The sequence below is a fragment of the Accipiter gentilis genome, chromosome 4 (assembly GCF_929443795.1).
Source record: "Accipiter gentilis chromosome 4, bAccGen1.1, whole genome shotgun sequence".
NCBI lineage: Eukaryota > Metazoa > Chordata > Aves > Accipitriformes > Accipitridae > Astur > Astur gentilis.
In genome coordinates, this window is record NC_064883.1 from 46,587,035 (window position 1) to 46,608,955 (window position 21,921).

A 21,921-nucleotide genomic window follows, 5' to 3' on the forward strand; every position below is an offset into this window, starting at 1 on the left:
CCAGGTCATTCTCACCTTCCAGCAACCCTGTGGCCTTTGATCCAGAGAATGGGAACGATGGACAACCCATGGATGGATGGGTGGATGATAAGCTTTTCATTATTTCTTGATCAAACAGGCAAGTTAAAAATTGATGGCTCAGCCACCATCCAGGGGAGTCTAAGCACCACCCAAAGCGGCAATGCCTTATGTTATGCTGTTCCAAGTTTCAACATATTTCACTTTTTTCTAAAAGGTCCACCCTTATAGTCATGTGAATACATGAAAAATTTCTGGTTTTCTTTAAACGTAGTTCCAGCTCTCAAGGTTTGGGGGTGGGGGAGGCTTAAAAACCAGGAGGAAAATAAGAGCACATGCATACTTATTGTTCAAAACGTGATGTGCCCATCCCATGTCATTTGTACTGCAAAACAAGCATAATTCAACCTCTATCTGATATTACCTCCTGGCTCGCACCGTAACCTCCTTCCCAAGCATCGCTCACGAGGAAGCTGGGGAAACAGGAACCAAACTAAACCAATGGATCAGGTGAGCTCCTTTTTAAGTGGTTTTGCTCCATGTGCTCTCTCTAGCCCTTAAGACTGAGTCAGCAGCTCCAGAGGCAGCCAGGGAAATCACGGGCAGCCCCAGGAGGAGCCTCCTCTCTCCCAGTGCTCAGCACAGCTGCCAGCCACCCCCTTAAGGGACTGAGCAGTGACCCTGCACCACGTCTGCTGGTAATTTAGGGCACTAAATTACCCTGCAACTTAGATATGGTCACTCATGGATTGCCAGGGCTGGAAAACACCCCAAAATCTGGTGGTGCTCTCATAAGTCCTGCTGGGGTGGAGAGCAGGCTGGCCACCTTCCCCAACCACCATGAGGAGGTCCTGAGCCACCCCTGAACACATCACATGGCCCCTTTTCTGACTCATAACTCCTAAATAAATATGATCTGGTTTGTCTGGCCTTTTTTTATAAGCTTTGCACCTAGTTTGGGGGTTTTGGAGGCCTTCTGGATTTGTATTTGTGAGCCTCTGAAGTCTCCACGAGGGCAGAGTTTTTCTCCCTCAGTTTTCCGAGTGATAGCCAAGCTTTTTGTCCTCCTTTCTCCAGGCTGCATTACCCATGGAGAGGGATGGGTTAGAGAAGGGGGGAGAAAAATTAATGCCAGCTGTAAAAGTAAAGCTCAGTCTCGGTCCTGAGCTGTGACCTTCCCCATCCAGCCCCAGCCCTGCACCCACAGTGACTCCCAGCACGTCCCAGCCAGAGGTCTCCGGCAAAGCTCTGATCACGGTCCCGTTGTGCCTGAAACACCTTCAGCACATGGCTGGCACCTCAGCAGGGTGTGATGGAAATAAATCCAGCAGCTGCAGCCAGCTAACAGATGCTAATGAACTTCCAGACAGAAAAATTATATTGGGATTTTGCTGTCCTTTTTTTCCTCCTGCCCCATTCTTTTATTGTTCACCTCTTCCAGCCAACATTGCAGGAATTGCCTTGGGAAGTTTTTGCATGCCTGTGCCAGTAGGAAATGGAAATTGTGGTGGTGGAGCATCACATTGCAGTCTTTGCTGTGCACAGCCCATGGGATTTTCCCCGGCACCTGCTCCAAATTCCCAATCATGGCAACGAGCCCTGGGCAGGGGAGGACATAGTCCTGCTGAGATCAGAGGCTATAGCATAAAAAGGCAAGTCCTGGATGCAGAGCTGCTTCCCGCTGCCCATCTCCCCCCCCCATCCCCCCCAGCTGCTTTTCTGCCTCTGGTCCCCCCATTAAAGTCCTAAAGAAAGCCATTAGTTAGAGATGGGGCAATCAGGCCAAGTGTCCTCTTCTCTGCTCATGCCATGTCTGTAATTAATGGTCAATGAGCGGGGGGCTGGTGTCCCTTTAGCCATTGTAAGATCATAGAATCATAGAACAGAATCATGGAATGGTTTGGGTTGGAAGGAATCTTTAAAGGTCATCTAGTCCAACCCCCCGTGCCATGAGCAGGGACATCTTCAACTAGATCAGGTTGCTCAGAGCCCCGTCCAACCTGACCTGGAATGTTTCCAGGGATGGGGCATCTGCGACCTCTCTGGGCAGCCTGTGCCAGGGTTTCACCATCCTCATCATCAAAAATGTCTTCCTTATGTCTAGTCTAAATCTACCCTCTTTTGGTTTAAAACCATTACCCCTTGTTGTATCAAAACAGGCTCTACTAGAAAGTCTGTCCCCATCTTTCTCATAATCCCCCTTTAGGAAGGCTGCAATAAGGTCTCTGTGGAGTCTTCTCCAGGCTGAACAACCCCAACTCTCTCAGCCTTTCCTCACAGGAGAGGTGTTCCAGCCCTCTGATCATATTCACTTTCCTCCTCTGGACCTGCTGTAACAGGTCTGTGTCTGTCTTGTACTGCGCACCCCAGAGCTGGACGCAGTACCGCGGGGCGGGGGGTCTAACCAGAGGAGAGTAGAGGCACAGAATCACTTCCCTCAATCTGCTGGGCACAAGATGGTGGGAACCAGCTCCCAGCATCTCCTAGGACAGAACCTTCACACCATGGAGAGGTCATGATTTTAGCAGCCAAGGGAGTCTCCTTCTCATTTTTGAACATGCTTGTGTTAAGTCCTGCCAAAAAAAAAATGAAATCAGATCAAAAGGTGTATGACCCTTGTTCTCTTTGGCCCCGTTCCTCAAAGGCACCTGGGCACCTGAGCCCATTTCAGAACAGCAGCATTAAAGTTGGCTGAAATCAGTAGGACTTGCCATGTCCATGTTAATGTGGCCCAGCACCCAGCCCTCATAAAAGGACAGAGCTTGTGGTTTTGCAAAGGGCTTCAGCTCCCCTGGCTGATGGTTATACCCACAGAAATGTGGCCAGAGGCCAGAAGTAGGTGCTGAAACTCTCCTAAAACCATGGGCTTTAGGCACTCTTGAAAACATCAGCCCCAGCTTTGCCAGCTCATCCCTTTTGAAGGTACCAAATAGTCATAAGGCCCCCACCAAGGTCATCTCAAATGTAGGTGCCATGTGTAGACGCCCAATTGAGTTGCCCACACCCAAGTATCCTGTACCGTACAAAATACCTTGTGGGATCCCTCCACACCTCCGCCTGCCATTGCAGAGGGTCACCTACCATTGCCACAGGTCTCCCAGAGGTCTCAAGCCCCATCCATAAGCCATGTCCAGAGCATCTCAGACAGCCCTAGGAAACAACCAAGCATTTCCTAAGTATCTCAAGTGTTTAAGAAACAAAATTCTGTCCTACTGTTTCTGCTCAGTTTTGTAAGATGATATTGCAGGAGAAAATTTTGCAGAAACTTGCATTGGAGGCTTGGACACCTGTTGAGTCATGACAGCAGCCCAGAGACAGAGGGGTTTGTGTCCTTTCTTTACCAGAAGCAACAATGGTCCTAATTCTCCAGTGAGTTCAGCTTGTGGGACAGGCAGCAGAAGCTCTCCACTTGGGAAAAGTCTGGCCAGGGACATCAAAAAAGGATTTTTCAGCAGCTGTCAAAAAATGGGCATTTCCTTTCATGTTTCTGCAGCAGCCGGACACTTGAAAGCCTGACCTAGTCCATGGGTGTGGACCACTGCAGAAACGTGGCCCGAAGGGCTGAGGACTTGGGATGAAGCCTCCCCTCCATCATCCCAGCAGGTAGGACTCTGGCATCTGCCGGCCTGAGAATCCCACACCAGCGCAATTGCTCCGGCACACCAGGGTCACTCCTGCTTCGTGTCACGCAGCCGTCAAAGGCTCCTTCAAAATCTGGCCCACCCTGCTGTCTTTTACTCCGACCGAGTGCATGTTATGCCCAGTTTTTCATAAGACAAACAGAGGGGTGTCAAGACAACTGTCTGGTAAGGCACTCTGCAATGCCGGAGCGCAAAGAGCACAGAAGGGAATCCAATTAAAAGATGCAGGAGGTGGCATTTCTAACGAGAGGAGAAAGAAACATCATAATTTTTAAAAGGCCATTACATTGGCTGAGGATAAACCAGACCAAGTGACCAGGAGAGTCCTGCAGAGATGTATTTGACATCGTTGTCAATTTTGTAGCATATCATGGCTTTCTACACTTGCTGATAAAAGGCAGTGAAGTGATCAGGCTCCGAATCAACCAAAGAAAAACAGACTGTCCAACAGATGCAAGTTATTAACGAGAAAGGTTGGGAGAACAGCAGCAACAGCAGATGGTATTTGCAAAGAAGGAGCCAGATTTGCCTGACACAAGGCAGAAAAAGGGTGGAGAACATGGAGACAGCAGGAATAGGACAAGGCAAGGGCCGGTTGGGCTTTATTTCATTTTTTAACGAGTAAATATGCAGTATCCCACTATGTGTCTGCAAAAAGCCCAGCAACAATTCAAAGCACAAAATGGTTCATACCCAATAAATAAACATTTATCTACTCCTCATCTCCCCTCTACGCAAGGAAGGAGGTGGATGACCCAGCACCACCTCAGCTCCTACAAGTTACCTGAATCCCATTCCAGACTGCAGCAACAGAGGAGATTTCAGCCCAAAGGCAGCTTGAATACAACCACTCCTGTGACCTCAATGCACTCACTCCATATATTTATCTACAGACAGATAGGTTGGAAATAAATAGGCAGCTCTGCACGTTGCCCTTGGTTCACAAAAACATGTAGAAAAGAAATTCAGCCCAAGTAAGACTTGCACCCTTTATTCCTCATCATATTAACACGAATAATAAATGCTAAGGGTACTACTCAGCCAAATCCAAAAGGAGGAGGACTTCTCATCCACACATAAGAACAAGTTCCCAGTGCATGGTCTTCACAGCAGCAGAGACCTCTTCCACATCAATTAGGACTGTCCTAAGGATGTTCCCAGCAGATACCACCAAACTTGCCACTCCTTCTCTGCTTGGTTCATATACCACTTCCAGCTGCTTGCAGAACTGGAAAGCAAGCCATGCTACTAACCACCTACTCACCAGGATGGAATAACATCCAAGCAAAACTTGAACAGAAAGTTTAAAATGTATTTTTTCAAATCCTACTGCATTTTACTGGATTTCCATGCACATATGAGCAAGCTGTTGGCAAAATCCCACTTTATATCTTAGCAGCTAAGATACACACTCCTGAATCCAGTCTACTCCATCTCATTAATCACTTGACCAACATTTCTCTCTAATCACATTTCGGTTGATTAGCAGATGATGGCCTGGACCATGGGGCTGAGCTTCACAGTCTCCCAGGACCATGAAGCCCATCTAAATACATGCAGATGTGCCCAACACATCTCCAGCTGAACCAATTACTTCTGAGGTCCTTTGATAGTCAGCGGAGATCCAGTCAATCTAGTTCCTCCTTTTGCCCAGCTCACACCAAAATAGATATTCTGAGTAAGGCAGAGGTCTCCTGCCCTAAAAGTTCTTGTTTCTGTCCTTCAACATGTAGAGGGAGCCTAAGGTGGTTTGTTGGGCTGAGGATACCCACCCTGAAAATGTCCAACATGAAGCGAGAGCCACTCCATGCTAGCCAACATGACAGTGGTATGCATCAAAATTCACAAAGCTCTTCAGAGGCACTAGATAAGGCCAGTGGTTTTCACAGCCTCATCTTACAAAGGGACAAGCGTTTCATCATCCATGGCTAACCAAAGTGCTTGTTCCCTGACCCAAAGCCAGGCTGTACCTCATTAGCTGGTGTCCACACGCTTACAACCGTTCCCCCACAAAATAAATGTGCAAATTGAGTCTAGCCCTTGGCCTGTGCCACCCCTGAACTTTGCCAGGACGTTGTTTGGGATTGTTTCTTCTCATAGCCCAAACCCACAGCGGGTGCGTGCTAGCCATGAAGCGGTCTGGGCCATCATCTAACTGAGCTTGGGACCATCCCTGTTCAATTTAGAACTGGCTGTGTGTGAGAGACTGAAAGAGTTAATGTCTCAAACATTGTGGTGGGGCAAGTTCTGCTTAACGGGAACTCTGCATAACAACAAACCCTGCACAGCAAGGAACCACAGGTGAAAAGCAGCGATCAGCATAGGACATCAGCAACCCGAGGGTGCCCAGCTCCGTGTTCTGATGTGCTGAGCAGGGCAGCTCACCGTGCATGGCCAAAGATCAAACAATAGTCATGTCTGCAGGGAAGGAGAAGTTACTCCGCAAATGACGCCCAAGCCCACCAACCCATTTCCCGAAGGTTCTGAAAGCACAAACCGACCATGACACCTCATTAGCCTAATGAGTTCAAGCGTCCACCTGAAAGAGGAGCAAAGATGATAAAAGGACACGAACTGAAGCCCCATGTGTGCACTCACTGGAACTGAACCCCTCGGCTAGCTGGACCAACACTGGACCCAGGACTGGTGAAATCTTTCTCTTTTCTTTTCCTTTTTCTCTCTGTCTTGCTCTCCTTTTCTCTTTCCTTTTCCACAATCCCTACACCTCATCCCTTTAAGACATAAAAACGTTGACCAAGTCTGGGACTAAGAGCAGATCCAGCCACCCCTGGGCCCTTCTCTGAGGAGGAATCTAGAAAGCCAGGGGGTCTGCTCTGAACCTCGGGACCCAACGGGAGGCATCTCCTTATTCCCTGAATCGATGTATATGGTTACCCTGGGTTACACAGTTTACTGAGGTAGTCTCATGCAAATTCCTGTTGTGAGAAACCCACCACCTACAGTTATGCCTCCCCAGTTCAGTTTGCTTCTGTCATGAATAAAATGTTTAACTGATCGTTTGGTGTTGTTTCACCCTAATTTAGCCCAAGGGAATTCCAAACTCAACACGACTCCCTGGTCTGTCCAGCCCGGGTTGTGACACTGTGCAGCTTTCTAAACTGGGGTCCCCTTCTCACCACTGGTCAGAGGTGAAGAGCCAAGGTTTTATGGCCAGGCTGTGGATGAGACAAGAGGATGGCCCTGGAGGAGCCGTTCAGTCTTCTCAGAGGACCATGACCCAAAGATACAGCATTATTTTTATTATTATTGGTCTTACGAGACATCAGCAAGGGCAGAGCCCCTAGGTGTCATTCTGGGACATTCAGTCCAGCCTTGGTCTTGCTCAAGACCGGGTCTTTTTAGGCTGCTTCCTTCCCCTGAGCCTGCCCAGCCCATCCTTGCTCTTCACCTCTGTAGCTGCTCTCTGGGTGGTACCACTCCAGCATAGCCTCTTTCAAGATATTTACAGGCCACCGCAGGCATTTTCCTTGAGTATCCTGGAATCTCTGCCATTTCCTGATCCCTCCTTTTTGCATCCTCAAAACACCCAACACTCCCTGGCGATTCCCACTGCCACTCCACCCCACCAACCCACCGCTTGTATTTACACAGGGCACCTCCCGCAAAGCCCATGGTTTCCATTTTCAAGCCAGTGCATGCAGATTTGCAGGTGTCACAGGTCCATCTGACTGCACCAGCAGCCAGGAGAGCTTCCCCAACTTCTCCCGGGCCCCACCCCACCTTGCATGGAGACCTTCAGCTCTTCCCACTGAAATGGAGCAAGTCTTTAGTCCCAGCACTTGGCTTAACAAAGCAAGGTTGGAGTAGAAACTTGACCCCAGGGACACCTATGCTCATGAGAGAGCGGTGCAAATCAGCTCAAGGTGTGCATCAAGGCAAAGCAGTTTAAATTACATTAACCCCCTACTCCTACCCATAAGTCCCAGGGGCTGTAATTTGATTTACAAAATTCACATCTAAAATAAATCAACCTAAAACAAATTCAGACCTCTCTGATTCTGAGGGCTCATCTACGCAGAGACACTGGGGAAAATTAATCTGAGTTAAGGTCCGCAGCGGATTAGTTAAACTGCATTAAAACCCTGTGAGGACATTCTTATTCAGAACTAAAGTGGCTTAATTTGATTTAGCTAAATTCACTTCCAAAGCCTGTAACAATTGCATGGGTGGTAAATCAAGATTAACTTAATTATGCATAGAGGGCTGGTATGGCTCACTAGTGATGCTGCTAAGGTGTGCGGGGAGGTAAGCTGATGCTGTCCATCGTCCAACAAAAGGTTATTTCTCAGGTCCTGCAAGCAGCCAAGGTGCGAGATAAAATTACAGATAACTTGGGTGCCTTGCCAACCAGCAGTTCTCAGCCCCGGCAAGCTGCAATGCCCTCAGAGGACTATGCAATCATCTCTGCGTGGCCCAGAGCTCAAAAGCCTTAACCAAAACAAGATGTCCCCAAATAAATCACAGAGAGGAGGCAGAGCGAATGCAGTAAATACCCCGGGAAATCAAAGAGCGGTCCCCCACCAAGCAGGCAGCTGTGCTCCCCACCGCCAGCTGGAAGCATCCTCCTCCTACTGGGAACAGCAGCCCATCACCACTGGAGAGGAGCTCGGCAGGTCTTTTCTGTCCTCCTGCTCCACTTGGGGAGAGTCCTGCAGCAGCTCCTCCTTCCCCAGGGGAGACCTCACTGCTGGGGTCTTCTCCTCAAGGTGGGCAGGGTGCAATTGCCCCCAAAAGTCCACGAGTTGAACTCCGGCTCCTTCATGCCATAGGGAAGACAGTGACAGCAGCTCCCTTGATGGTTCATCCTTGCTGTCCTGAGGCTCAGGGCATCTGTCTCTTTGCACCCTGCATGCAATCCTGGGCTGGTCAAGGTGGCTAATGCCAAGCCTGGAAAAACTCCTTGGCTTCTCAAACACAGCCCTTGGCCAAGACAGTCTGCAAAGTGAGGAAGCCCCCAATAGGTGGGAAGGATGTTCTCCAGTGTCCTTCATACCACAAGGTACAAATATGCAGGATTATCATCAGTTGAGCATGAGCCATAGGATCCCTCTCTTTTCCTTCATGTCTGCGTCACCCTGGACTGCCTTTGAAATGCCAAAGTTCTACCAGGCCCTGGGCACCATGAACGCAACTTGAGTTCAAATACAGCTTTCAAAGATGGACAAGTCCCCAAATGAAACCACAGAGCAAAGTGGGTTTACAAAAACAAAGACAGCCCGCAGACAGATGCACAAAGAAACCCTTTAACAAATAACACAAGCGCCTACCACAAATGGAGAAGCAGGGGAAGGGACACTGGTGATCAACGAGACTTCACCCATATGGCCGATTCTCCCTGATTCATAACCCCAGTCCCATTTTACCTGCAACACAGCCCAAGGCTGGGACCTGGACATACCTCTGCACATAAGACATGGAGAATGGGACAGCAGAGTCCATCACCTGTTTCTTCAGATGTAGAGGACTAAGAACTGAGTTTTCCCAGTCATAGGGAGGATCTGCAGCTACTTCTATAATGATTTTCAGATGGAGACTGTAACCTGGTAGGGAAAAAAAAATACATGGTACCTAACAAGTCATGACACAGTGAATCAGTCAAGAACTGCTTAATTATTTAAGAAAAAAATGCTCCATTTGGGAGAGTAACACTTGATAGACAAAGTACCCTTAGTCAGAGGGGTGTACAGCTCCTCAGCAATAGAGGAAACAGGAATATTACTTCCAAGAAAAATAGGCAGACTTCGAAAAAATATTAACATATTCTTTTCTGTTATTTCATGAACTGTAAAGATGAAAAGCCCTCTGCAAGTGGAACAGAAAGCAAGCGACAAGGGCAATGAGCCAGCCAGCACCAGGGGAGTGTTGATGCTCTTCTGCTTCTGCTAACATGACCCCCCATAAAACAAGTACCAGGTTGTCAGACAATCTCCCCATCACCATGGACTAGGCATTTCACAAAGTCACTTAGCACCCAGACCCCATCACCCTCCTGGACATCAGTGGGACAACACTGGACATCACCGTGGGGCCTCGGGCCAGCTGGCCCCTCTGACATGGTCACCCATCAGGGCTGGAGGACATGCAGCCCCACGCCTACCAGAATCAGTACTGGACCCCAGATTTGCAAGTCCCCCCATGCACAACCTGAAATAAAGTCTCCCTCAGCTCACAGCAGAAGCTGGTGGTCATCCAGGGCAAGCATCTGGCTGATGTCCCACAAACACCCTCCCCTAAAACGAGTTTGCCACCTTGGCTCAGGCCAGACGCTGCATAAATATAATTCACACTTAATTCTCCTGTCGTTACATATTGGCTGTGCAAAGAGCGTTGTTTGGATTGCACCTTAAAAAAAATGTCATCATCTCAAGTTTGTAACCCATAATGCTCTCTCCTCTTTGACATTGGCATTGGCATCCTTGTTGGAGCACTGCTAGAGCACACGCAGTGATGTTCACTGAGGGTTTTCAAAAGAAATGGCAAATCAGGCACTTAAAATATTCATGAACACGTGCTGGACACAGACTGCTGTAAGAAATAGCCTTCATCTTCTCGTGGCAGCTGAGAGAAGGATGCGTTATGTCAACTGCCTTTTAAGTGACTCTCCACTTTCCCGAACCCATGTCCCTCCAACACTCTCACGTTCAAACAGATGCACCAAGATGCCCAGTGCTGGTGGGACTGGGACACTGGGATTCATGCCAGTTCCTCGGGGTTTTGTCTAACCCAAGCAAAGCCAGGTTTGCTTAAACCATCTGCAGAGGATTTGTGGTCTTGGATTTGCCCTCCAATGCAACAGCATGAAGATTGAAGGCAGCTGGGAGCACAAGGCAAGGATGGATGTGCTAATTCTCTCAGGTGCATCAGCAATACCACACAGAGTCCTTTCAGCAGAAGCCAAAGGGGGTGACTCCACCACAGACCAGTTTACTCCCAGAAATGGGAAAAGGTTATCTCAGAAGACCCTGAATGGCTTCTGTAAAAAAAAGCAAAAAATGAAAGAATCATTTTAATAGAGATGACTTATAGCAGTAGCAAGTCACATAGGGTGCATCTCAGCTTCAAAATGGCATTTTGATTGGCCCAACATGATTTTTCAATTCTATTTCATCCTGTGGAGAGCTTTGAATTTGGTTTGGTTTGGAGAAAAGAATCCGAAATCATGAAATTTCCCACAAAACAGAAAAAAATAAATCTGTTTCCTACCCACTTCTATTATGTAGCCATGAAAGACTACTTTTGAAGGATGCCAGGCTTGCTTGAAAATTTGCCCATAAAATATTCACAGCTTATTTGAAAACAGGCTCTTACTGAAAGAATAGGGCAGAAATGTGACATCCGAAACAGCCTACAAGCCGCAAGCACTTACGGGTAAGTATTCACACCAAACCCACAGTTCTGCAGTGTGGGCGCATGGGATGCCAAACACTATCCCATGGGCAAAGCAAGATCCTCCAGAAAGGTCACCCTCTGTGGAAAAGGACAGTTTCCACAGCAGGACACATTGCAAGGGCTGCTCAAGCCACAGCATGGCCACCCTATGAAAATATTACGTCAGTATTAAAAGGTTTTGCACAGTTTGGCATATGCTGTTAGAGCAGGTGCAAGGTGTTTGGTCTCAGTGTACGTGCCAGTCTCCAGACCCAGGCCACCGGTCTGCTTTCCACAGGCAACGCTTCTGTGTATAGAATCATAGAACAGTTTGGGTTGGAAGGAACCTTTAAAGACCATCTAGTCTTCAACCCCGCTGCCACAGACAGGGACACCTTCCACTAGATCAGGTTGCTCAAAGCCCCATCCAGCCTGGCCTTGAACACTTCCAATGATGGGGCATCCAGAATTTATCTGGGCAACCTGTTCTAGAGTTTTACCATGCTCATTGTAAAAAATTTCTTCCTTGTATCTAATCTAAATCTACCCTCTTTCAGTTTAAAACCGTTACCCCTCATCCTATCACTACATTTCCTGATAAAAGAGTCCCTCCCCATCTTTCCTGTAGTCCCCCTTTAGGTACTGGGAGGCTGCAATAAGTTCTCCCCGGAGCCTTCTCTTCTCCAGGCTGAACAACCCCAACTCTCTCAGCCTTTCCTCACAGGAGAGGTGTTCCATCCCTCTGATCATCTTTGTGGCCTCCTCTGGACCCGCTCCAACAGGTCCATGTCTCTCCTGTGCTGAGGACCCCAGAGCTGGATGCAGAACTGCAGGTGGGGTCTCATGAGAGGGGAGTAGAGGAGCAGAATCCCCTCCATCGACCTGCTGGCGATGCAGCCCAGGATATGGTTGGCTTTCTGGGCTGTGAGTGCACATTGCCAGGTCATGTCCAGCTTTTCAACAACCGGTACCCCCAAGTCCTTCTCCATGGTTGTACCAGAGGACAGGTCCATGAGCAGCTTGGAAACTCAGTCCCACTGATCAGGAAGAGGCACACTTCCCTCTTATTTCTCAAAATCAGGCCTTTCATCCTCTTGCATTAAAATTTAATCACTAAGACCTTGCATTTGCCACACCACAGAGCAAGGTCGGAGCTAGGAGCCACCAGGATGGGAAGCGTGAGAGATGAGGCTGCATGCTCATGGTGACACGGGACATCGCATCAGCTGATGGTTGCCCAGAGAGCTCCAAAGGTATCTGGGGCATTTAGCACCATGTAAGCCTAATAGCCTAGAGATGGAGCAGCCTTAAAACATGGATCTCTCCCCACATGCTCTCCCCTTCCGTCCCAGTTCCACTTGTATCTTGCTCAACCTCTAGCCAGGGTTTGCATCCAAGCATCTCACCAGTGGGCAAGAGCAACATGGTGGGATCGTGTTCATGGGAACAGGTTACCAAAGCAGCTAACCAAGCAGTGGCTTCGCTGAGCTGCACAGAGTGGGATTCCACCTGTCTCCAACCACTCCACTGTGCACTACCAAAGGTGCCAGGCAGCAAACACTGAGTCCTCAAGAGTCCACTAAGATCATGAGAAGGGGGCTAGGAGCAGATAAATAGGGACAGATGTAACCCAAAACCATAGCATGTACAAGGAGTGGACCTGGAGAGAGAAGGGCTGGATTTCCAGGGGGAAATTCAACATGTTGTCAAGAAGAGATGAGCACAACCAAGACAAACACAAGCCTCTCCAGACCCAAGAGCTAGGTCTTGCTCCGAGACCTGTGCCTGCTGTTATAGTTAAGAAAATCTTTGCAAATAATAAGGTAACATATCTATGTGTGCACACATATACATACAAACACACACAAATACATATTTAACACAAAACACCAACAACTAGAAGATAAACATTGAGGAATATTTGAGTGTAGTGATATTGGGTGGCCAAAAAATCCATGCTGGGGGGGAAAAAAAAAAAAAAAAAAACAGTTCCCTGCAAGGAAGGGTAAAACCTGGGGAGAATTAGGACGCCACCAAGTTGGGCACCCACGAGGGGATCTTTGTGTTGGCTTTGTGCCAGTGGAGCACACAACCATTTTGCGCTGCCAAGGCTCAGCTCAGCAACAGCATGAAAGGAACGACCTCTGAACAGCCCCATGTTCCAGAGCTGTCAGCATGGAGCTCAGGATGCTTGTCCCCAACTACATCTGTATTCAGGGCTTGTTCCATTTGTTTTTCATGAATATATACATAGATAAATGTGGCCTATAAAATATTAAGTCCTAATCAAGATAGCCTGCTAGCAGAAAGAACCTGGGCAGCTGAATTTCATTGCATTAACAGATGTGTTCAGTTCCATATCTGGGATGCTAGGAACTCTATTTTTCTTTCTCTTTCAGCATCCCTAGCTCAGAAGTTCAATTTTCCTCCAGGCTATTCACAGCCAGATGCTGAGACTGATGTTTGTGTGCCTGATTGACTCCCATTAGACTTCAAGAGATATTCCAGCTGCTATCGTGAGCTTCAGGCTGACACTTTCCAGCTAATGGTAGTGGGGAAGAGGAGCACGAGATGTTCAACCCACACCTCGTGGGGTGGACGCCCAGCCCTGTAACCAATGGAAAGGAAAGGTGAGAGCACCTTGGAAAGCCAAGATGGTCATCCTTTGGAGACCATGTCAAGACCTTTCTTCATCAACTAGCTCTGTGCTGTCAGTCTCGGGGCTCTGCCCCATCTCTGTCGCCCGAGTTGAAGCTTTCTCAAGCCCCACTTAGGCCCTTTGGTCTGCGAAACACCCCCAACCTATGGGTGGGTCTTTTTGATGCCTCCTCTCCCCCAAGAAAAAGACATTTTTAGCAGAGTTCAGCTTCAAGGAAGCATTGCACAGCCCCTGGCATTGTCCCAACCAGCCTGTGTCCTCACCTGTGTCCCTTTCATCCCCTCCACAGACCTGAGATCTCAGTGAAGGACAAAGCCATGTCCCAGGTGCAGATCCAGCCTGGGCTATCCTTGGTCCCTAATGACATTTTCAGGGTATTTTGTGGCAAACGCACAGTTCCAGCTCGTTCTGCCAAAGCCATGGTGGTCTCACTCTGGGTTAGGTAACAGCTAAGCTTCTTTGCTTCCTCAACAGACACATGAATTTATTCAAAACCCAGCTCGACAGAGTCCTGGGCAACCTGCTCCAGCTGATCCTGCTTGAGCAGGGCTTGGACTAGAGCAGCTTCAAAGGTGCCTCCAACCTCTGTGGACAACATGTGGGACAACAGGCCATGCCATCAGACCCAGCTAAGGTGCTGTGGACTTCTAGCTTCATTTTTCCTTTCATCTGCCCACATAACCACCACATTGGCATGAGTTAGGAGTTCTGAATTATTGTTAGCTCTACTAGATGCAGGTGTCTGCCAGAAATTGCTCTTGGTTTGGGAGAATCACTGCAGGCTACAGCACACTCAACCCGAAGGAGACAATGGCTGTGTCAAGGTCTCTTGAGAGGACAGCAGATCCAAAACCTTTGGGAGGGACAGATGGAGGACAGACATCATGCTGTTGTTCACCACCGGAGCCTGTAGAAGGGAGAGGCAGGGCCATGCAGTTGCAAAGAGCTGGGACCTGCTTTCACTGCTGCTGGGGAGGCAGAAGGAGAAGACGCAACAGAGAAAATTCCCCACATCCACCCCAAAGCACCCTGAGGTTTCCAGAAGGACCAGCTCACTCCTGCAGAGCCGCATGGGCCACCACTCTCCCCATTTCAAAAAGCAGGGCATGAAAAGCATCCCTGTCCAAAGGAGCTCAATGATGAGATCCCTCCTCTGGCATCTAGTGGTATGGATGGAACATCAGCTCAGTGATCCGGAGAAATCCCCCAAGAGACACAGGGTGAATTTTAAGCCTTTGATTTCGCTGGAGATGAAGGGATTACCTTGCTGGGTTATTTATTTACCTTTCTCCCTTGGACTTTCTGATCTGCTTTGCCTGAAAAATTGTTAATTCTGGTCTCATTGTCCACTTTGCAAATGACCTTGAGCCAAATTACCTCCCCATCCATGGGGCTCTGCTGTGCCTCATCCTACTCTTCCAGCCCGGCTCTCAGAAGAGCTCCCCTCATCCAGGGAAATCGGGGCAAAGCAAACCAGGGCTGTTTCTCCAAACGTTTTTGCCCCAGCAACATCCCAAGGATACAGGTGCAGGAGGAGCACAGAACACTGCTGGGTGGGCTTCAGGTGGGTCCCTGTGACACCTGCAAAGCCAAAAAAAATAACCCCATGGTTAAGTGAAAACTGCTTCTGGGCCATGAGAAGCACTGTTTGGGATTTTACAAGGTCTAGAGGACAAACACAGCCTTGGGACACAACCTTTGAAAGGGAGAAAACCCCTCACCATCTGGCCACACAACCAGGGAATAAATTAAATTCATGGGATGCAGAGTTTGGTGTTACATCCAAAATGGTCCTGTTCTCCCAACCCTTCCCCACACACTCATCTTTCCCCCAGGCTGGGGAAGGAAATGCCCCAGGGATGTGGGGATTAGTCCCCTGGCACCTTCACACCAGCCTCAGGGCCAGCCCATGTCAGGACCCCAGTCCCATGCTGGGATTCCCATCCCATGGATGGACACCAGTCCCATGCAGGAATCCCAGTCCCATGCTGAGACCCACATCTCACAATAGGGTCCCAGTCCTGTGCCAGGATAAGCGATGTTTCACTGTGAGGCCCCACTGGAGAGGGAAATGAGCCTGGATCCTGCTTTTCCTCCCCACCACTCTACGCCAGGTACAAGCCCAGCCCCTCGTGTCCTGCAAGGACAGCTCTGCTCCAGGTGACGCAGCCACTGCCCACAGGGAAGAGTATGTTCACAGCCAGTTTTGGAGATGGGTCACTATTTACAGGTGTGCTCCCCCTGGGGACCAAAGCAGCAGGGCATCCTGCAGGGGTGGGAAACAGTACTGTTAAAGAAAATAATGTATATATTAGAAAGAGGGAGAGGAATCTGTCTCCTCAGCAAAGCAAAAGAAATAAGACTCAGGGCAAGTATTTTCCAGCTAGAAGAGACTGCAGCTGGGTCAGTGCCTCCGAGCCAGCAGCACGGCTGTAGGGATGCTCCCAAAAGTTGCGAGGAGGGGAGGCTCCAGCAGCAGGTCCCAGCTTCCACACGCTAGTTTAGGGTCTGGATCCCATCATCCAGCTGGGAATAGGCTTCTCCCCCTTCCCAGCTGGGTCTCCAAGCCTGGGGGTCTGGGGCTGATGCCGGCTTAATTTCAGGCTGGAATAAAGGTGGAAAGTAGTGGGAAAGGGAAAAGTCAGCATGTTTCATTTTGGCTTGTCCTAAAAGAAAGTGTTTTCATTTTTTGTTTCCAAATGACATTTTCAGAGAGCTGAAAGTGAAAACAATTCTTTAAAAAACTTTTCCTTGCATGAGAAAAGCAGTTTTTAATTGTTTAAATTTTTTTAGCAGGGGGGAAACACTACTGCAAATGAGCTCAAAAAAAATGTCAGCCCATGCAGGGCAGACAGCTCTGCCAGGGGGGCTTGTGAGAAGAGGGTGCTTCTGCTGCCCAGTGGAGCACTGGTTTACTCTGGGAAGAGCTGTGCTTGCAACCAGAAGCAGTTTAAAGGCAACTTACAACCCCTTTAAAGTCAAGAAGAGAAAACTCTTCTGTTTTCCCACCATTGCAGAGGACTGTCCTCCGCATGGTGTGTTCGTATTTATATTTGACACTTGCAAAGCAGAGGCCATCGGTCCAGCTCCAGCCAGGGAGGGAAGGGCACTGTGGCTACCACGCAGCCAGAGGGATAGAGAAGCACGGCAGCATCCCAGCCGGAGCAGCTGCTGGGGATGCAAAGCTCAGCTTTGTACAGAGTCCAGCTGCTGGGACCAGCCGGACATGGCGTGGTTTTGTGCACGGAGATCTGCTGACATCTACAGGGCATTTCACAGAGACAAGGCTGTGGGGGAACACATGTTCATGCTCCCTAATTTCCTTCCCAATGAAGAAACGCACATTAAGGTGCGTGACAGCCCAGGTCATTAATAACTAACTACAAATACACCCAACATGGTGGGGTGATCACTGAACACTCAATTGTCGGCAGCTCCGCTTTGGTGGTGGAGAAGCTATCACTGTTGAGTTGGAAGGTTCTTTTCATTTTTAAGCATCCTTGAAGCATCACCACATGCTCTGCCCAGTGCCAAGGATGTCCCCCCCATACAGCAGATCCACCCCCATTTTTCATGATGGGCCCACAGAGCAGCATTCATTACCTGACGGCCAAGAGCACCCAGGACAAGCAGCACGCAGCTGCCTCTGCAGCACAGGGTGCCTGGCTGGCACCTTCACGCTGGTGACAGATCTTGGCTTTCTTGCCCAGAAACAGCCTGAGGCAGGACAAGGGTGAGAGGCACCAAGCTGCTTCCTGCCCAGGGAAGAATAGGGCAAAACAATAAAAATAGCCCAAAAATGACCCCCAGAAAGATGGTTGGGCTTTCATCCCAGGTGCTTTTCCACTAGGCAGCCCAGAGGGACTCCACAACCACAGACCAACATTAGAGCCTGGTGCTGGATACTCACTGGCCCAGGTGGGTACAGGTCTCCCTCCACCTCATTCCATGAGATGTTTGTCTCCTTGTTGGCCCCACGTAGCTGGGAAAGAGCCCCTCCAAGGGGTGAAAAGCACCAGCCCGAGAGGAGGACGGAGCAGGGATGGCTGCAAATACCAGGAACAGGCAAGCCAAGGGAGAGGGGAGGCAGCTGGGGATGGAGGGCTTTAAGCAGCCCTGTTTGCATGGAAGCTGGAGGAACAAGAGGATGTTTCAGAAGACCTTTGCTCCTAGCCCATCATCTGGAAGCAGGAATGGGGCTCTTGCAGGTAGAAAGCCCCTCATGTGTCCTCACCACATGCAACCATGGAGCAGCGGGTAGTAGCAGCAGATCCTGGCAGAGGGACAAACATCAATCAGTCTGTATACAGCATGGCTGGGACTGATCTTGTCCTGCATGAGGACCTGGTCTAGCTGGTGACAATCAGAGATGGCAGCTCCAGCCACCAACACTCCAGCAGGCACAAGAGCAGAAATACGACTCCCCTCCAAGGCAGGCTGCCACTGCGTGAAGGACCCCTCCCTGCCAGCAGCTCCTTTCAACAGGCTTTTAAAAGCAGCAGGATGCATGCATTAACAGGAACAGCTATTTTTATCACAAGTGAACTCTTCTGTAAATACCCCTGTCAAAGCTGTACACTCCAGATGTTTTATCTTGGGACAAAAACACTTTTGAATCAAACACAGAGGATTCAGGAGCCCATAAAATCAGGCCTGACCAAGGCAGCCATCCTGCAAGATCTCCAAGAGCCACAGCAAAGGTTCCCAGGGAATATGAAGGGTCAGCTCTGCAGCATCCCACCCACTCACTTCCAGCAGCATGGGGTTGGCATCACCCCAGGTTGCCCCATCCATGGCACAGCTCCGGCCCAGGAGTTGTGCTTGACCTGCTGTAGCTACAGCTCAGCCACCTCAAACTTACGTGAACTGAAGCCCACTGCTCCCCATCCTGGGGAAGTGAAGGGGACAGGGACCAGTGCACAATGGTCTGAAATCCCCACAGACATAAGGGCGATGAAGTGAGCTGCCTCCACTCAGACTTCTGCAGAACAAGTGACAACTTCTTCCGCTGCAGTACTGTTTTATTATGAAAAGATTTAACAACAAACTTTGTCAATTATAAAACATATAGAGGAGTAGTACATGCGGCACAGCCTGGAGAGTCAGGAAACTTCAGAGAACAGAACAAACCCCACGTTAACCTAAACTGGACACAGAGCCAACAGAGTCCCGAGCTGCACAGCCCCTTCCAGCAGAGTTATTCTGCACATGCTGGGTCTGACCATGGATGTTCCCAAATACTCACAGCCAGTTCTCTAGAGCAAGAGACCTCTTTGTTCCCCATGTGGCAGCTATGCCAGCTCTTCTGCAAAAAAGGAGCACCTTGAAAAAGGCATCTCTGTGCAGGAACGGGAGCATCAGTCCCCTGAGAAATGGTCGTGCCTCCCCAAGGGTTGTTGGATGTGTGGGCATCTTCTTGCTTACCCAGCAAGCGACAAGAGAGTTAGCGTGAATTTATCTTCTCTGGCACTAGCCCTTTTGCCCATATCTTCCTCGCTCTGAGTCCTGGCAGCCTAGGTTCAAGCTAACATGGGTGTCTGTCATGCTCACGTCAGCGCCCTGTGGTCCCCAAAAGCTATCTATGAATGTTCCCCAACAGCCAGCCATAGTCCAAAAGGGGACAGCAGGACTCCTTGGATCTGCCCCTCTCCTTCAGGCACAGTAGGATTTGTGGGCTTCTGGCAGAGCGCTGGTGAGCAGCATGTCCCAACAAGGTGCCTCTACCTGAGAGCAATGGGATCGGCATTGCTGGCAGAAGCAAACCCGCAGAGCCATGGTCCAAGGCTGCTGGATGGACCTCCTCAGTCTGAGTCGCTTCCCTCCTGCTTTGCTGACCCGACAGCGGATGCCAGCTCCTCCTCCTGCCCTTTCAACCGCTCTCCTGCAAAAGAGAAGCAGCAGTGGCTTAGCGATAAAGCAGCTGTACCAGGGAACCTACACAGCGGAGGACCTGAACTGCCACCCCTGAGCCCACAAACCATCCTTCCCTGCTGCGCAAGCCAAGCATGCGTGCGGCCTTGGGGAAGCTACTTGGGACAGACAGCTTCACAGACCCTTTTGGGAAGGGGATCAAGCTCCACCAGTCCCTCCCTGACCCAACAGCAAGGCACCGAGCTCCCAATAAGGATCCTGTAATCCCTCTGGAACAACTGGTGACCCCATACACCATCCCCGCGGCAGGATAACGCACGTATCAATTCAGCAATGGCTCTCTGTGTCCTCTTCTCCAGCTTCTCCAGTTTCTTGGCTACATCTCGCTTCAAATCCCTGGAGAGGAGAGTGACAACGTCAGAACAAATCCTCGCCCCAGGCAGATGTGAACACAGGGGCCATGTTACACCTTTCCCAGAGGAAGAGAAACTCCTTCTCTCTCCTATAAGCACCACAGAGCAGAGTGTGTGTCTGCCACCAGGGCAGCTCATGGGCAAACCAACCCAATGTCCAGAGCATCCCTTGTCACTGAGGCCACCATGGTGACAAGCATCTCAAAGGAATCAGTGGAGTCACTCGGTGTAAGCAGGAAAAGGGAAGACAGCCCCGTGCCTTGCATCTTCCTCAACAGCAGGGCTAGGTTTCCCATTTCTAGCACTTTTAACCCAACCCAGACAACCTCGAGGTGACTGTAACCCACCAGTGATGCAAATACCCCTTCCCCAGGAGCAGGGCTCTGCAGACACTCACCAGTCTGGCTTCCTGGGGGCCAGGTTTGCCAGATCCTAGGGAGGAAGAGGAGACACCCAGTGAGAGCTGCAGGCAAGGTTCAAGCCTAGACACAGACAGATGCACCCGGCACAGAGCAGCTCTGAGTATACCTACCACTTCGTCGATGATGGGCTCTGGCTTGGCAGCCTCCAGCTGGTCCTTCACCTTGTCTTCCACTAGATGGGGGAACAGGACCAGCATCAGTGCAGGGCACAGCAGCAGGACACCAAGGTACAGGGAAACCCACCAGAGCTCTGGGCTTGGTTCACAAAAAGCTTTTATAAAAGCCCATTTGAATATCTTTGCCTTAAGAGCGTGGTACATACAAGCGAGTACACGTGGGCACACACATCCCTCTACCACCCAAACCCTGTCAGAGACTCCTAAAAATTATCTGGAAATGATGCAAACCCAACAACCATTAAAGGCCATAAAAAGCAATGGCAGCAAGAAGTCTGCCGGGTTCGAGTCCTCTTTTCGTAAGACCTGCAGGGATCAGCTGCTCCGCAGGTGTTCAAACTGGAATTTGACTCACTGTGACTCATTTACAAGGCCACCGCCTGAGACATCTTGGAGGAATCAGGCTCCAGCCCAGACCTTACATAAAAGTCTGCAGATACTGGGGGATAATGGCAAAGCATGCCTGGCAAACAGCCCTCCATCTTTCAACTCAGACATCTGTGCAAGGAGGGGCAAATCCCGCTCCGGCGAACAGATATGCCCAAGGCACATTTAAGATGAATCCACACCAAGTCCCAGCTCCTCCATCCTCCTCCCTCCCCAGCCCCTGCACAAAGTGGCTGAGGACAGACACGCTGGTTACTCCAGACACAGGAACCGCAGCCGATGGGCACTGCAGCTCCAAAGAAGGGCTGGCAGAGAGCACAAGTTTTACTGGAAATGGTCAAAATTGCTGTTCCCAATTCCAAACCACATGCCAGGGAAGAGTCAGGGGAAGTTTTAAACTTTTACAAAAGGATAAAGAAAGCGCAGTGTCAGCATTTCTACCTACCAGATCTCTGCCGTGCTCCCAAAGGCCGCCTTTTTATTTAGGGTGTTTTTAAAGAGATCTATTCCAGGAAGACTCAATATTTCAAGATCAGAGGGAGGCGAAGGGTAGAAGTTCCCTTGAAGAGCTGCGCAGAGGTTCAGTGCTAGGAAATAACAGACTGAACACCCTGGACTCATGACTAATATTTGTTTGAAGGTAACTCAAACAAAAACCAGCCTGAATCTCCTTGAGAATCCTCCAGAGAGAGCTCGGTTCCTCTGAGTATCAACCCTTTGGTTTGGGGCTGGACTCGGTATGCTCAGACACACACCCCACTTGTGCAATACCGGGTGTGCAGTCCCCACAGGCGAGAAGGGATGATGAAGCAACAGGGGCCGCAAGCATCATGCTTGCCCAGCAGCAGCAGGAGAGCTCCAGTGCTCCCACCATGGCTGCTCAGACATGCCAGCACCCTCAAGGGCTGCAGACACTCATCTCTGAGGACCTACCACCCTCCCACA

At 49.7% G+C, this 21,921-nt stretch overlaps 1 protein-coding gene and 1 long non-coding RNA gene across 4 annotated transcripts in view; both read right to left on the reverse strand.

The window, feature by feature from the left end:
* Positions 1-2,525: 2,525 nt before the first annotated feature.
* LOC126037868 (uncharacterized) lies at positions 2,526-9,195 on the reverse strand. Its single transcript, XR_007505831.1, has 3 exons — positions 9,079-9,195; positions 3,100-3,168; positions 2,526-2,591 (listed from the first exon to the last, which is right to left on the reverse strand). It is a non-coding gene; the product is annotated as an uncharacterized LOC126037868 (long non-coding RNA).
* A 9,422-nt stretch (positions 9,196-18,617) lies between these two features.
* CCDC12 (coiled-coil domain containing 12) overlaps positions 18,618-21,921 on the reverse strand; it is a 41,661-nt gene continuing 38,357 nt past the window's right edge. For 2 of the 3 annotated variants that reach the window (XM_049798559.1, XM_049798558.1), the window contains exons 5-8: positions 20,524-20,585; positions 20,389-20,423; positions 19,898-19,974; positions 18,619-19,588 (exon numbers count right to left, since the gene is read on the reverse strand). In XM_049798559.1, coding sequence (XP_049654516.1) covers positions 19,509-19,588; positions 19,898-19,974; positions 20,389-20,423; positions 20,524-20,585 — 254 coding nt within the window. In that variant the 3' untranslated portion in view covers positions 18,619-19,508. Of the gene's footprint in view, positions 19,589-19,897; positions 19,975-20,388; positions 20,424-20,523; positions 20,586-21,921 lie in introns of all 3 variants that reach the window. The other variant, XM_049798557.1, reaches the window with a different exon arrangement.